At 34.4% G+C, this 15,351-nt stretch overlaps 2 protein-coding genes and 2 pseudogenes across 5 annotated transcripts; 2 read left to right on the forward strand and 2 right to left on the reverse strand.

Annotated features, from left to right (window-relative positions):
- Positions 1 to 631: 631 nt before the first annotated feature.
- Positions 632 to 4,359, reverse strand: LOC111279880 (uncharacterized). The gene is made up of 6 exons (XM_022866975.2): positions 4,021 to 4,359; positions 2,898 to 3,017; positions 2,106 to 2,341; positions 1,946 to 1,982; positions 1,121 to 1,178; positions 632 to 1,023 (listed from the first exon to the last, which is right to left on the reverse strand). The coding sequence occupies exons 1-6, from the start codon at positions 4,159 to 4,161 to the stop codon at positions 944 to 946; spliced, it is 672 nt and encodes a 223-aa protein (XP_022722710.2). The 5' UTR covers positions 4,162 to 4,359; the 3' UTR covers positions 632 to 943.
- Positions 4,360 to 4,442: 83 nt separating this feature from the next.
- Positions 4,443 to 6,411, forward strand: LOC111280028 (putative pectin methylesterase CGR2; annotated as a pseudogene). The gene is made up of 4 exons (XR_016340841.1): positions 4,443 to 4,742; positions 4,829 to 4,868; positions 4,998 to 5,039; positions 5,209 to 6,411. The product of XR_016340841.1 is annotated as a putative pectin methylesterase CGR2 (transcript).
- A 479-nt stretch (positions 6,412 to 6,890) lies between these two features.
- On the reverse strand, positions 6,891 to 10,350 carry LOC111279968 (uncharacterized). Of its 2 annotated transcripts, XM_089758210.1 has the most exons (7): positions 10,215 to 10,322; positions 9,891 to 9,947; positions 9,099 to 9,218; positions 8,335 to 8,570; positions 8,175 to 8,211; positions 7,382 to 7,439; positions 6,891 to 7,285 (listed from the first exon to the last, which is right to left on the reverse strand). In XM_089758210.1, the coding sequence occupies exons 1-7, from the start codon at positions 10,320 to 10,322 to the stop codon at positions 7,206 to 7,208; spliced, it is 696 nt and encodes a 231-aa protein (XP_089614336.1). In that variant the 3' UTR covers positions 6,891 to 7,205. The 2 variants fall into 2 exon arrangements, with proteins under 2 accessions (XP_089614336.1, XP_022722832.2); XM_022867097.2 differs by lacking the exon at positions 9,891 to 9,947 and having other exon boundaries at positions 10,215 to 10,350.
- Positions 10,351 to 10,782: 432 nt separating this feature from the next.
- Positions 10,783 to 13,973, forward strand: LOC149519565 (putative pectin methylesterase CGR2; annotated as a pseudogene). Its single transcript, XR_016340842.1, has 6 exons — positions 10,783 to 10,900; positions 10,987 to 11,029; positions 11,163 to 11,198; positions 11,367 to 11,726; positions 12,096 to 12,151; positions 13,558 to 13,973. The product of XR_016340842.1 is annotated as a putative pectin methylesterase CGR2 (transcript).
- Positions 13,974 to 15,351: the final 1,378 nt, after the last annotated feature.

Raw genomic sequence — 15,351 nt, forward strand, 5'->3', positions numbered from 1 at the left:
TCTCTATTAATATTTTATTTACTAATAAAACATTGTGTTCTGCTTTTTCCAGGGTGCATCAGGAATCTTCTTCCCCATTATGAAGGCAGAAGGAGTTAGGCAAATGTTTTGCCTGGCTACAGTTCCTGCATATTACAGAGCTCCTCCTTTTAAGTAGATCCAGATTCGAAGAACCGAAATATGGAAAGAATTTAGCTTTCTTCTCGACAAACTAGTTTGTAATCTCCTTTATCTTCCCCCTTTTCAATGTTGTGGGGGAAGGCAAATACTAAGGACCTTAGTCTTTAATCTGTCCATAAGATTTTACTCCCTTCCCGCCATCCCTTATTTCTCAAAAAAAAAAAAAAAAAAAAAAAAACTGAGATGGAAGTATATAACCTTTTCCAAAATGGTGGAATGAATACTTGTAGACGAAAACAAAATCTTGAATCGAACATTGAAGCCTTGAGGGTTTTTTCTCGTCTATCATCAAACTTATATTTAAAATGGAAATCTCTAATTGGAGTTTTCATTACCTCAACCATATGTTATTTGAAGAATATTGGTTCGAGGAAAAAGAAAAAAAAATTGTCTTTGTTCATAGAATTAAGATTGTAAAAGCATGGCCAATTGTAATAAACCAAGAGATTAGTAGCGAGCAAAATCATTATTTTTCTCTACATCATTCAAGAAATTGGAATGAGGGCTGTCAAAGCATGGTATCATGCCTAAAAAATACATTACCACCCCCTTGCATTATGCATGCATAGAAAAAAAAAAATTTCATTATTCATCTCCCACTAAAAGCCTAGATATACAACGTCAGTATAAATTCAGTTGATTCCAGAAAGAAAATTTTGATCTATGTCCACTCTCTAACCATGGAGAAGTGTAGGGCTTTCTATATTCTACATCCCTATTATTGCTCTTCACTTCCCAACTTTATGTAGGATTGATCAGGTTTTTATGCCTTCATGTTCTTCCTTTCTTGCTTTATGGCCTCGTAGGAGGTCATTACCTCCTTAAATTTAGCCTCTGCAACTTCTGAAATAAAGCACAGGGAACAAAGTTTGAATAAACAATCCAAAGCAATGCTGTTAGGATTAGAAGATTTTAGTATTAACTGTCAAATACGTCTGACCTTTATTATCCTGGTTCTGATCCGGATGGAATTGTTTTGCCTTCGTCCTGAATGCCGTCTGCAGACAGACAACATAATCCATTTATCATCACAGGCAGGACATGTAATCCAGTAACAAGAAGAAACCATAGTGATCCTAGTTTTTCTAATTAATGTCTTTGATTGATTGCGTCCATGAACCATATAAAACAAGTAAGCATTAAACGTTAATCAACTATACATCAAGAAAGAAATAACGTCGTAGGCCAGCACACATTGCAATAAACTAACTCTTAAATGAATAGTATTTCCAACATGGGTTTTGCAGGAGTGTTTCATCTGTTGGAAAATGACATGGCTGTTAACAGAATGTAGTTAGTCACACTGTAATATAGCAAAGAAGCAGATGACTTAGTTAATGCAAGCACGTATCCCAGAGTACTACATGAACAAGTTTGTGATTATTATGCTTACACACAAGCATCCACAAACTTAGACTTTCAGACCTCCTAGTCTGCGAAAATATTGTTAATAAAGCAAGATGGTGATTTGATGAACATTAACAAAAATTTGTAATCTGTCTACCTTGAGAAGATTGAGGAATGAACGGTCTAAGACAAGCATAGGTTTGGTTTCACTAATCAGTTAACCTAATATAGGAATAAAGTCATAGCAAGTCAACTTTTGATCAGGATGTACCAGAAATGTCATGATATATAGCCAATAGCATAATCACCAACATAAATCTTATATCAAAATGAAGTATCACTTTAAGAAATGAAAAACGAGCTATTCCTCAAAACAACAGCAGCAGTGTAAAAGAATTTTAAAGAAAATTCAGTATACCTTAATCTCATCTTCTGTATATGGTTCTGTTCTGGACCTGTGGAGAAAACGAAGTAAAAAATGTCAATTATCATTGCTGAATACTAAGTTGAGCTCTTGGCTATACTGGCAAGAATAGGATGGAAGAGCATTTATAAACCCAGTGTTACAGCAGTGTTACCTGTCAAGACCTAAAACTGAGTAGTGATGTGATAATGGATAGCTTGCACTATCTCTTTGAGATTGCCTGTAATTGGTTCTTTGATCTCTGTATGATGTTTCTGCATTCCAATACCAATCATCTCGCTGGAAATGCTGATGATAAGCACCGGTACCATTTTCCTTCCAACTCTCATAGCTCCTTTTGTATTTATTTCTCTCCCTGTTGAACACACTTTGCATGCGCCTTATTCGCTCCTACAATGAGAAGCAGAAACTAATTAATAATATGATGGTATCATAATGGTGTACGGAGAGAGTAATCAAAATGAGCAGGGCTGAAGCTCCGTGGTGGGTGGTAGCTGGCCCCCAGCCCCAACTTTTGAAATTGCTAGGTATACGAAGTCCTGAACAAAGTGATGTGATCAGCTTTTAAAAGAAGAAAATGATAATTGCACATAAGACTTGCCGTTCATCTGACTCACATTCTTTCTGTACCATGTACCAAATCACAAAAAAATTTCTGAAAAATATCATTACAGGTAACTTCCATGGGAATGATGGCACAAAATAGCTACATGAGGCTGGGTTACATCTCCTAGAGATTCAAAAATACCCAAGACACAAGTTTTCACCATCATTAAATACTACACATTATGACTTATTAATCCTTCAAAGATCATATACAACTGCCTATAACAATTCACAATTTAAAACAACCTAATTTAACACTTTGGAAACTATGTTGCAAGACCTGTATGAAGGAATATGATAGTAAAATAAAGAGAATAATATAACATAACCAAAAACTTACTACTCTCTCCATTTCTTCCTCATACTCTTCTTGCATTCTACGATTATACCTTCTCCATGCTTCCTCCTGAAAGGATGTTCGAAAAGAACCTCCTTTCCATGATGATTGTGACCTGGCTAACTTTCATGGTGCAAGTACACACAAGATCAGATTGACGAATACATAAAAGAGAAATAAGAAATGGCATATTCAACTGTTTGAGGCATAAATGGACAAATTTAGTTGTGTGTAATACTTGATTGTGATATCTAAGTTAATCTATAAGATATCAGAAAACATAATAGATTGATACAAATATTCAACAAGGCAGCAGTCAAACATAATACATCTCAACCATATTCTTAAAATCTAAAAATATCAGCACAAGAAAACAATGGTACTCATGCTTGATAAAATGTTTTCATGACCTTCATAACTTTTAGCACATAATGACAGCACTCTCAGTATCCAGGTAATAATTTTGATTTCAAAAACACCAAAGAAGTGAATCTTCCTCTTTAAACCCATTTCATCTTTGCTTTAGAAAAATTCATATCATCCTATTAACAGTATATTTTCAGCAAAACCACCAGCCACGAGTCTAAATTTTAGTTACGAAAGCAATTCAATCAGCACCCTCATAGAAAACAACTGAAAATTTCTAAGAAAAAAAAAGTGTATTTCCTCCCACCATTCCCTTTTAAGAAAACAATGAAGATACTTACGATGAAGTATTATTATAAGGAAAGATTTTCCCTCAACTAGTTCATAATTCAACTATACATGGAATTACGGTTAGCTGAATTAGGAAAGAACTTCTTTTCTGTATCCCTGAGTATATATCCAATCAATAGACCTCCTTAGCTGACTAACCTGCCATATTGCAACTACAATCAAAAGGGAAATTCTAACAAATAGCTGCTCCCACCAAGACTAACTTATTCTTGAAAGAAAATCTAACACCATTAGTTTCCATTCCTCAAAAAAAAAAAAAAAAACTTTATTCTTAAGTTTTATTTAAGGCCAAGAAATCAAAGTAAAAAAAAAAAAAAAAACCCTAACAGTGCAGCTTATTAAAAATTTAAACGATCAATTAAAATATGGAGAAGGTTGAAACTTTAAAAAACGAAATGGGAGAACTTACAGCGAAAGTGGTCGCAGTCGCGCAAATTAAGCCAAAGAGGAAAATTCCCCAAAGTTTGGGGTCGTCCTCTTTCTCTTTATAAGCCCTATTTGGAGACAACCATTGCTTACTCTTATCCCTGTCAACATCTTCGCCTCCCATTGCTTTTGATTCCCCAATTTCCGAATATCGAAATTTGAACAATCCGTTTGCTTCAATTCAATTTCAATCCAAACCCTAATAGCACAGGTAGTGTTTCATCATCGACTTCAATCTATTTCTTTTCACCGCCTTTGAATTTGATCCTCTTAAAACCTGAATTTGCACTAACAAATAAATAAACAATAGAGTTCTAAAACTCGACTGATTATTCGTAGACGAGGCCTTTTAAATTAAGGGCTTAAAATCAGGCCGATATTGGGCCAAAGAGACTATAAAGGCTTCATTTTTATAACCGTTGGATGTCACAGCCGACATGAACGCGCCTTTTACCCCCAAAGCTTTTCTCGTTTTTTCTTTTATTAAAATTAATTTAAAAATAAAACCGAGTCCGATTCTGCCTCGTCTCGCACAATAATGCATATCATTCAATCTCTGTCTCTGGGTAATAAAAATTTGTAGGCATGTCGAGGAGGCCACTGAATTCCTCCAGACGATAAGGAGACGCCGGCGGCGGAGCTGCTCTCTTTTCGCATTCCAAATCTCGCTCTCCTCCTTTTCTCTCCATTCTTCTCATTGTCCTGGTACTCTTTTTTTGTTTATTTGTTCATGTTTCTACAAATTTTGTCCTTTTATTTGAATTTTTATTTTTATTTTTTTAATTTGTCAGGGCGTATTTCTTATTGTAGCGTATTATCATAGCGGCTCAGGTTTGCTTTTCTGATTAAGCTCGTTAATTAAACATTGATTAACTACTTAACTTGTAATAAATGATCCATCATGAACTTTTATATTTCCAAGTTGATCATATCAGATTAGAATAATTTTTCCTGCAATAGGTCGATCCGGAGGCATAAAGGAACCTGTTACCCGAGTTGAAGGTAAAATATATATATTTTTTTGCTTGAATTTGCATATAAAGAAAGTGCGCGTCTTGAATGTGTTTGTTGATGCTTTATAAAGATGGGTTTGTATCCTTATGCCTGTTGATATACTGTTACGTAAGAAGTGACCTTTAGTTTTAAAATGGGATTTTATGTTCATGTGCAGGTGACTTTTCCTGCACATTTGAGGTTCAACGAGCGATTCCCGTTTTAAAGAAATCATTTGGTGATAGTATGCATAAAGTTTTGCATGTTGGTCGTGATACTTGTTCAGTGGTTTTGAATTTGTTAAAAGAGGACGAAACTGAAGCTTGGGGAGTGGAGCCGTATGACATTGAGGATGCTGATACTACCTGCAAAGGACTATCAAATTTCCTCTTCCATACCGGCCGAAGTCGTTCCCTCTTGTAATTGTTTGAGATGCATTAGATTAGTTGTCTCCAAGATATCTCAACAAGACAATTCCTGATTTTGCAAGAGTATCTGCTGATGGAGTTGTACTATTTACAGGTAAAAGCAACTTAAGTTTATTTTGATTCCCGAACTTACAAGTCATAATCTATGTTTGCTTGCTGATGGTTTAAACCACTTTTTTATTTTGCCAAATTTAGCCATTTTTTTCTATTGGTGGACTTCTGATTGATTCTTTGTTTAGATCTACTGCCAACCTTAACTCCTTATATGCTATATTTATGTCATCATGGCCATCTTCTTCTTTGTGTTCATCTTTTAATAAACCTGTCTGTGTTGTAAAAAAATGCATTAAGCTTTTATAGCAGTGTTTCTGTAGCTAATATGCTCTATGTGATTACAAAGAAATAATTTGAGCCTTTTGACATGTCAAGGACTTTTCTGATTGTTATAAATATAGGTTTTCAGTTTTCCAGGTCAGCGGAAAGCTAAAGCTGCAGAGGTTTCCAAATATGGAAGGGCGGTAAGTGGCTGTAAGTATGTTCCTTAATTACTGTTTCTTAATATAAATTGTTAAGCCTTGATCATCGTTAGGAACATGGACACCGTCTGTATCCTTTTTTGTTGGATAGGCCTGTAAATTAATGTTGTCAGGTAGAATTTTCATAGTAAGTTGGCAGACTTGGGAACTTTGAACACAAACTATCTAGTCAATAGTTTAAACTGTTTAAAGCCTTTCAAATTCCATTATATTCTAAGGGAAAGAATTGTTTGGCTGATGGGTTGGTTAAGCTGGTGTAAGGAGACATGATTTGTTCATTGCTTGGGTGTGAGTGGCATTGAGTGTTTCAGTAGTTTCTTTGTGTTGTTATGCAGTCCAGTTCTTTGATGTTTTATTTCTGTAACTTTGGAACAATTTGTTTTGAGGCTTTCTGAGAAAGAGTGGTGCTTAGCTGCAGTTATTGCTCAAATTATATGTAATCAATTGGCCATTGTAAAACCAAGCATACTGCCTGGAAAGGAAAGTGAATGAAAAAAAGATGAAATGCACAACCTAAAAGAAAAATTTATTATCGCACAAAAACTCCAATCTCGTCTCATTGACCAATTATTTGGGGTGGATGACTTTCACCATATTTGTTTTCACTATTACTTTTGTTATTGTTGTGATTGTGGATAGCGAATTCAAGTATGAATCTCAATCATCAAAGTACTGCTCTGGCACTTGAGTTCAGAGAGATCGATCTGTTCTCTTAATTCTAACTAGCACAGAGAAGATGCTAAAAGAAACTTATAATCGACAGGATACTATGCTAAAAGAAGCTTTGGTGCATATCCTGTGGAATTTTTCTGCTAGTGTGAAGCAGTTTTTTGTTTAAAGTTTAAGTCATATAGGCTGCTATTATTATTATTAAGTCATATAAGCTAAGAGATGAGTAACGAGCCAAATCATTATTTTTCTCTACATCATTCAATAAATTGGAATGAGGACTGTTAAAGCATGGTATCATGCCTAAAAAATACATTACCACCCCCTTGCATTATGCATGCATAGAAAAAAAAAATTCGTTATTCATCTTCCACTAAAAGCCTAGATATACAACGTCAGTATAAACTCAGTTGATTCCAGAAAGAAAATTTTGATCTATGTCCACTCTCTAACCATAGAGGTAGAAGTATAGGGCTTTCAATATTCTACATCCCTATTATTGCTCTTCACTTCCCCAACTTTATGCAGGATTGATCAGATTTTTATGCCTTCATGTTCTTCCTTTCTTGCTTTATGGCCTCGTAGGAGGTCATTAAATCCTTAAATTTTGCCTCTGCAACTTCTGAAATAAAGCACAGGGAACAAAGTTTGAATAAACAATCCAAAGCAATGCTGTTAGGATTAGAAGATTTTAGTATTAACTGTCGAACAGTCTGACCTTTATTATCCTGGTTCTGATCCGGATGGAATTGTTTTGCCTTGGTCCTGAATGCCGTCTGCAGACAGACAACATAATCCATTTATCATCACAGGCAGGACATGTAATCCAGTAACAAGAAGAAACCATAGTGATCCTAGTTTTTCTAATTAATGTCTTTGATTGATATATGCATCCATGAACCATATAAAACAAGTAAGCATTAAACGTTAATCAACTATACATCAAGAAAGAAATAACGACGTAGACCAGCACACATTGCAATAAACTAACTCTTAAATGAATAGTATTTCCAACATGGGTTTTGCAGGAGTGTTTCATCTGTTGGAAAATGACATGGCTGTTAACAGAATGTAGTTAGTCACACTGTAATACAGAAAAGAAGCAGATGACTTGGTTAGTGCGAGCCCGTATCCCAGAGTATTACATGAACAAGTTTGTGATTTTTAAGACCTCCTAGTCTGCGAAAATATTGTTAATAAAGCAAGATGGTGATTTGATGAACATTAACAAAAATTTGTAACCTGTCTACCTTGAGAAGATTGAGGAATGAACTGTCTAAGACAAGCATAGGTTTGGTTTCACTAATCAGTTATCTAATATAGGAATAAATTCATAGAAAGTCAACTTTTGATCAGGATGTACCAGCAATGTCATGATATATAGCCAATAGCATAATCACAAACATAAGTATTATATCAAAATGAAGAATCACTTTAACAAAATGAAAAACAAGCCATCCCTCCAAACAACAGCAGCAATGTAAAAGCATTTTAAAGAAAATTCAGTATACCTTAATCTCATCTTCTGTATATGGTTCCGTTCTGGACCTGTGGAGAAAACGAAGTAAAAAATGTCAATTATCATTGCCGAATACTAAGTTAAGCTCTTGGCTATACTGGCAACAATAGGATGGAAGAGCATTTATTAACCCTGTGTTACAGCAGTATTACCTGTCAAGACCTAAAACTGAGTAGTGATGTGATAATGGATAGCTTGCACTATCTCTTTGAGGTTGCCTGTGATTGGTTCGTTGATCTCTGTATGATGCATCTGCCTTCCAATACCAATCATCTCGCTGGAAGTGCTGATGATAAGCACCAGGACCATTTTCCTTCCAACTCTCATAGCTCCTTTTGTATTTGTTTCTCTCCCTGTTGAACACACTTTGCATGCGCTTTATTCGCTCCTACAACGAGAAGCAGAAATTAATTAATAATATGACGGTATCATAATGGTGTACGGAAAGAGTAAGCAAAATGTGCAGGGCTGAAGCTGGTGGTGGGTTCTAGCTTTTGAAATTGCTAGGAATACGAAGTCCTGAACAAAGTGATGTGATCGGCTTTTAAAAGAAGGAAATGATAATTGCACATAAGACTTGCTGTCCATCTTACTCACATTCTTTCTGTACCAATGTAAAAGAATTTCTGAAAAATATCATTACAGATAACTTCCACGGGAATGATGGCACAAATAGCTACATGAGGCTGGGTTACATCTCCTAGAGATTCAAAAATTCCCAAGACACAAGTTTTCACCATCATTAAATACTACACATTATGACTTATTAATCCTTCAAAGATCTTATATAACTGCCTATAACAATTCACAATTTAAAACAATCTAATTTAACACTTTGGAAACCATGTTGCAAGACCTGTACGAAGTAATATGATAGTAAAATAAAGAGAATAACATAACATAACCCAAAACTTACCACTCTCTCCATTTCTTCCTCATACTCTTCTTGCATTCTACGATTATACCATTTCCATGCTTCCTCCTGAATGGATGTTCGAAAAGAACCTCCTTTCCATGATGATTGTGACCTGGCTAACTTTCATGGCGCAAGTACACACAAGATCAGATTGACGAATTCATAAAAGAGAAATAAGAAATGGCATATTCAACTGTTTGAGGCATAAATGGACAAATTTAGTTGTGCGTAATACTTGATTGTGATATCGAAGTTAATCTATAAGATATCAGAAAACATATTAGATTGGTACAAATATTCAACAAGGCAGCGGTCAAACACAATACATCTCAACCATATTCTTAAAATCTAAAAATATCAGCACAGGAAAACAAAGGTACTCATGCTTGATAAAATGTTTTCATGACCTTCATCACTTTTATCACATTATGATAGCACTATCAGTATCAAGGCAATAATTTTGATTTCAAATACACCACAGAAGTGAATCTTCCTCCTTAAACCCATTTCATCTTTGCTTTAGAAAAATTCATATCATCCTATTAACAGTATATTTTCAGCAAAACCACCAGCCACGAGTCTAAATTTTAGTTACGAAAGCAATTCAATCAGCACCCTCATAGAAAACAACTGAAAATTTCTAAGAAAAAAAAAGTATATTTCCTTCCACCATTCCCTTCTAAGAAAACAATGAAGATATTAACGATGAAGTATTATAAGGAAAGATTTTCCCTCAACTAGTTCATAATTCAACTACACATGGAATTACGGTTAGCTGAATTAGGAAAGAACTTCTTTTCTGTATCCCTGAGTATATATCCAATCAATAGACCTCCTTAGCTGACTAACCTGCCATATTGCAACTACAATCAAAAGGGAAATTCTAACAAATAGCTGCTCCCACCAAGACTAACTTTTTCTTGAAAGAAAATCTAACACCATTAGTTTCCATTCCAAAAAAAAAAAAAAAACTTTATTCTTAAATTTTATTGAAGGCCAAGAAATCAAAGTAAAAAAAAAAAAAAAAACCTAACAGTGCAGCTTATTAAAAATTTAAACGATCAATTAAAATATGGAAAAGGTTGAAACTTTAAAAAACGAAATAGGAGAACTTACAGCGAAAGTTGTCGCAGTGGCGCCGATTAAACCAAAGAGGAAAATTCCCCAAAGTTTGGGGTCGTCCTCTTTCTCTTTATAAGCCCTATCAGCATCATCGCCTCCCATTGCTTTTGATTCCTCAATTTCCGAATATCGAAATTTCAACAATCCGTTTGCTTCAATTCAATTTCAATCCAAACGCTAATAGCACGGGTAGGGTTTCACAATCGACTTCAATCTATTTCTTTTCACCGCCTTTGAATTTGATCCTCTTAAAACCTGAATTTGCAGTAATAAATAAATAAGCAATAGAGTTCTAGAACTCGATTGATTCTTCGTAGACGAGGCCTTTTAAGTTAAGGGCTTAAAATCAGGCCGACATTGGGCCAAAGAGACTATAAAGGCTTCATTTTTGTGACCGTTGGATGTCACGGCCGACATGAACGCGCCGATTAACCCCAAAGCTTTTCTCTTTTTTTCTTTTATTAAAATTAATTTAAAAATAAAACTGAGATCCGATTCTCCCTCTTCTCGCACAATAATACACATCATTCAATCTGTCTCTGGGTAATAAAAATTCGTAGGCATGTCGAGGAGGCCAGTGAATTCCTCTAGACGATATGGAGACGCCGGCGGCGGAGCTGCTCTCTTTTCGCATTCCAAATCTCGCTCTCCTCCTTTTCTCCGTTCTTCTAATTGTCCTGGTACTCTTTTTTTGTTTATTTGTTCATGTTTCTACAAATTTTGTCCTTTTATTTGAATTTTTATTTTTACTTTTTTAATTTGTCAGGGCGTATTTCTTATTGTAACGTATTATCATAGCGGCTCAGGTTTGCTTTTCTGATTAGACTTATTAATTAAACATTGATTAATTACTTAATCTGTAATAAATGATCCATCATGAACTTTTATATTTCCAAGTTGATCATATCAGATCAGAATAATTTTTCCTGCAATAGGTCGATCCGGAGGCATAAAGGAACCTGTTAACCCGTGTTGAAGGTAAATTTTTTTTTTTTTTTGCTTGAATTTGCATATAAAGAAAGTCCGCGTCTTGAATGTGTTTGTTGATGCTTTATAAAGATGGGTTTGTATCCTTATGCCTGTTGATATACTGTTATGTAAGAAGTGACCTTTAGTTTTAAAATGGGATTTGATGGTCATGTGCAGATGACTTTTCCTGCACATTTGAGGTTCAACGAGCGATTTCCGTTTTAAAGAAAGCATATGGTGATAGCATGCATAAAGTTTTGCATGTTGGTCGTGATACTTGTTCAGTGGTTTTGAATTAGTTAAAAGAGGACGAAACTGAAGCTTGGGGTGTTGAGAATGCTGATACTAACTGCAAGGGACTAGTGCGAAATGGTGTTGTGCGTGTGTCTGACATCAAATTTCCTCTTCCATACCGGCTGAAGTCGTTCCATCTTGTAATTGTTTCAGATGCATTAGATTACTTGTCTCCAAGATATCTCAACAAGACACTTCCTGATTTTGCAAGGGTATCTGCTGATGGAGTTGTAGTATTTACAGGTAAAAGCAACCCAAGTTTATTTTGATTCCCGAACTTACAAGTCATAATCTATGCTTGCTTGCCGATGGTTTAAACCACTTAACTTTTTTATTTTGCCAAATTTAGCCTTTTTTTTTTTCTATTGGTGGACTTCTGATTGATTCTTTGTTTAGATCCACTGCCAACGTTAACTCCTTATATGCTATATTTATGTCATCATGGCCATCTTCTTCTTCGTGTTCATCTTTTAATAGACCTGTCTGTGTTGTAAAAAAATGCATTAAGCTTTTATAGCAGTGTTTCTGTAGCTAATATGCTCCATGTGATTAAAAAGAAATAATTTGAGCCTTTTGACATGCCAAGGACTTTTCAAATTGTTATAAATATAGGTTTTCCAGGTCAGCGGAAAGCTAAAGCTGCAGAGGTTTCCAAATATGGAAGGGCTGTAAGTGGCTGTTACTATGTTCCCTAATTACTGTTTCTTAATATAAATTGTTGAGCCTTGATCATCGATAGGAACATGGACACCGTCTGTATTCTTTGTTGTTGGATAGGCCTGTAAATGAATGTTGTCAAGTAGAACTTTCACAGTAAGTTGGCAGACTTGCGAACTTTGAATGCGTAACTATCTCGTCAATAGTTTAAACCCTTCCAAATTCCAGTATATTCTAAGGGAAAGAATTGTTTGGCTGATGGATTGGTTAAGCTGGTGTGTAGAGACATGATTTGTTCATTGCTTGGGTGTGAGTGGCATTGAGTGTTTCAGTTTTTTTGTGTTGTTATGCAGTCCAGTTCTTTGATGTTTTATTTCTGTAACTTTGGAACAATTTGTTTTGAGGCTTTCTGAGAAAGAGTGGTGCTTAGCTGCAGTTATTGCTCAAATTATATGCAATCAATTGGCCATCGTAAAACCAAGCATGGTGCCTGGAAAGGAAAGTGAATGAAAAAAAGATGTAATGTACAACCTAAAACAAAAATTTATTATCGCACAAAAACTCCAATCTCATCTCATTGACCAATTATTTGGGGTGGATGACTTTCACCATATTTGCTTTTACTATTACTTTTGTTATTGTTGTTAATGTGGATAGGGAATTCAAGTATGAATCTCAATCAACAAAGTACTGCTCTGGCACTTGAGTTCAGAGAGATCAATCTGATCTCTTAATTCTAACTAGCACAGAGAAGATACTAAAAGAAACTTGTAATCAACAGGATACTATGCTAAAAGAATCTTTGGTGCATATCCTGTAGAATTTTTCTGCTAGTGTGAAGCAGTTTTTTGGTTAAAGTTTAAGTCATATAGGCTATTATTATTATTGAGAGGTGGGACACTAAATCTAATGAGCATCTCTTTTCCTTTTCTTCATTACCAAATGGACTATGCGTTTTCATTTATCTGTTGCATGGTCAATATGTAGAATTGTGGAGATGGGTTCCTGAATTTCCATGTAGTTTGACATGGAATGCGTGGTGGCATGTTTGTTTCTGTACCCAAACAGTAATTAGGAAATGTGCAGATCTTTGATTAATGTTCTCAACCTTGACGATTGTATTACTGAATAGCATAATAGGTTGCCTTTTACCAATTAAAGTTTCCATGTATCTATATTTGTTAAGAGTGAAAGTAGGATTAAATGATGCTTGATTTCTGCAATTTGAGTTATCTTAATATCTTTTTTATGAAACATTTAAACTTGTAATATACATATTCTATGTAATAAGTAATAAAAGGTTGAGATGTTTAACTAGTCTTAGTCTCTTAGATTTTGGTTTCAATTGGATTGTCTTTTCCATATCATCTAATAGTAATAATTGTGACATGCCGAAGTGATTTCTTGATTTCTGAAGGCTAAATTGAGGAGCTCGTCTTGGTGGGCACAATATTTTGTCCAGACTAGCTTAGAAGAAAATGAATTTGCCTCCAAGAAGTTCAGTCAGGCTGCAGAAAAGAACTCATATAAGCCCAGTTGCCAGATTTTTCACCTAAGGTCATACAATTGATTTGCTTGCATGGTAATTTCTTCACCATTAGCCAGTTCCATAGTGCAGCTGATTAAATGTTCAGTAGCATAGTTTAAATTTTGGTATAAAATATTTATTTTGCTTTCATTAGCCTACTTTTGAATTCCATCCAATATGTTATGTATTCTTTAATTGAGAATTAAAACATTTATCTGGCCTTACTGCAACAAACAAGCTGAAATGCCTAACTATCCTTTTTGTTCAATTGATATTTCATAATTGTAACTCTAGGTTCTTGCCAACCTGTGTTGATCTCTTACCCGACCCAAAGTGGCCCATACTACTTGGGTTGGGTTGGTTCTCGGATTGCCGACCCAAGTTGCACCTCTAGAGTATTTGCTAGTGTCAATTTTTTCCCCTACCAACAAGAAAAGACAGCTACTCCTAATATATTTCTAACTTGCTTCACTTACTTCAACATCTAGCCCAGTTAAGTGGGCTTCCAGCTTTGTACTCTGTTCTTTCATGTCTGGAGCAGCAAAGAATGTTTTAACCCTAGCCATCACCTCACTTGTTTTGGTTGTTTTCTGCATATTGCGTAGTGCTAATTATGAGCCTCGTGTAAAATTACCTGGAAACTTTATAATAGAAAGGTCTGCTCGGGTGGTCCACTATTGGTCCTAGTCAAGGATAGAGTAAGAGCTTGATGTCTCCAAAGTGGACATAAAATGAGGCCGACTCATATTCCAGCGCTGATGTACGAAGCATGAATGAAGAATGAATCGAATGTGAATAAATTTTATGTTCATAGTTTATTTATTTAATTAATAAATTTTAAAATATTATTTACGATTATTTGATAAACTTAATTAATGAACATGATAAAAAAGTATTTCTGATGATCATAAAGGGGATAATTGGTTTAAACCAATTCCAAGTTGCAATAATTAGGTTCCTGTTGTCTAGAAAGAAAATTGTTCCAAAAATTATCTCTGATGATCATAAAAGGGATGATTGGTTTAAACCATACACTCATAATGGCAGAATATGGCAATTGATCAATGACTACTTGTTCATCTTTCCAACTCAAATTTCCACCTTAGAACCAGTTATTGGAACGGTGTCCAGGGGCTTGTGATTTTTGCAGCCTATCAAGTCTACCATTGCATCTATGATGTTCACATGACTCGATAATTTTGTTCTAATATTAGTTATTTGTACAACTGGGAGGTCAAGAAAAAATGATCAACAATTGTAACATAATTTCATCAATATGATAATTCATGGTGGAGCATGTTTGCATTAAATTAGGAGTGATTTGGTATTGTTATGTGTTTTATGTTTTTAAAAATTTTGTCTTGTTTTATTTTACTTTTCTTTTATTTTCAATTTATTAAATTTGAAAACATGTTTGAATAAAATGTTTTTGTTTTAGAAATATGAAAATAAAAACACATAAGAGAAAGTGGTTAAAGTTTTTAGAATCTATTTATTACTAATAATATAATAATATTTAATAATATATTATTTATTAATTAAAATATTATTTATAAATATTATATTAATAAATATTATATTATATTATATATATTTTATTAATAATATAATATATATTATTAAGTTAATATATTCATAAATAATATATATTAATATGATATAAATAATATATTAATAGTATTA

The sequence above is a fragment of the Durio zibethinus genome, chromosome 3, assembly GCF_047325235.1.
Source record: "Durio zibethinus cultivar Kanyao isolate XHJ-2024 chromosome 3, ASM4732523v1, whole genome shotgun sequence".
NCBI lineage: Eukaryota > Viridiplantae > Streptophyta > Magnoliopsida > Malvales > Malvaceae > Durio > Durio zibethinus.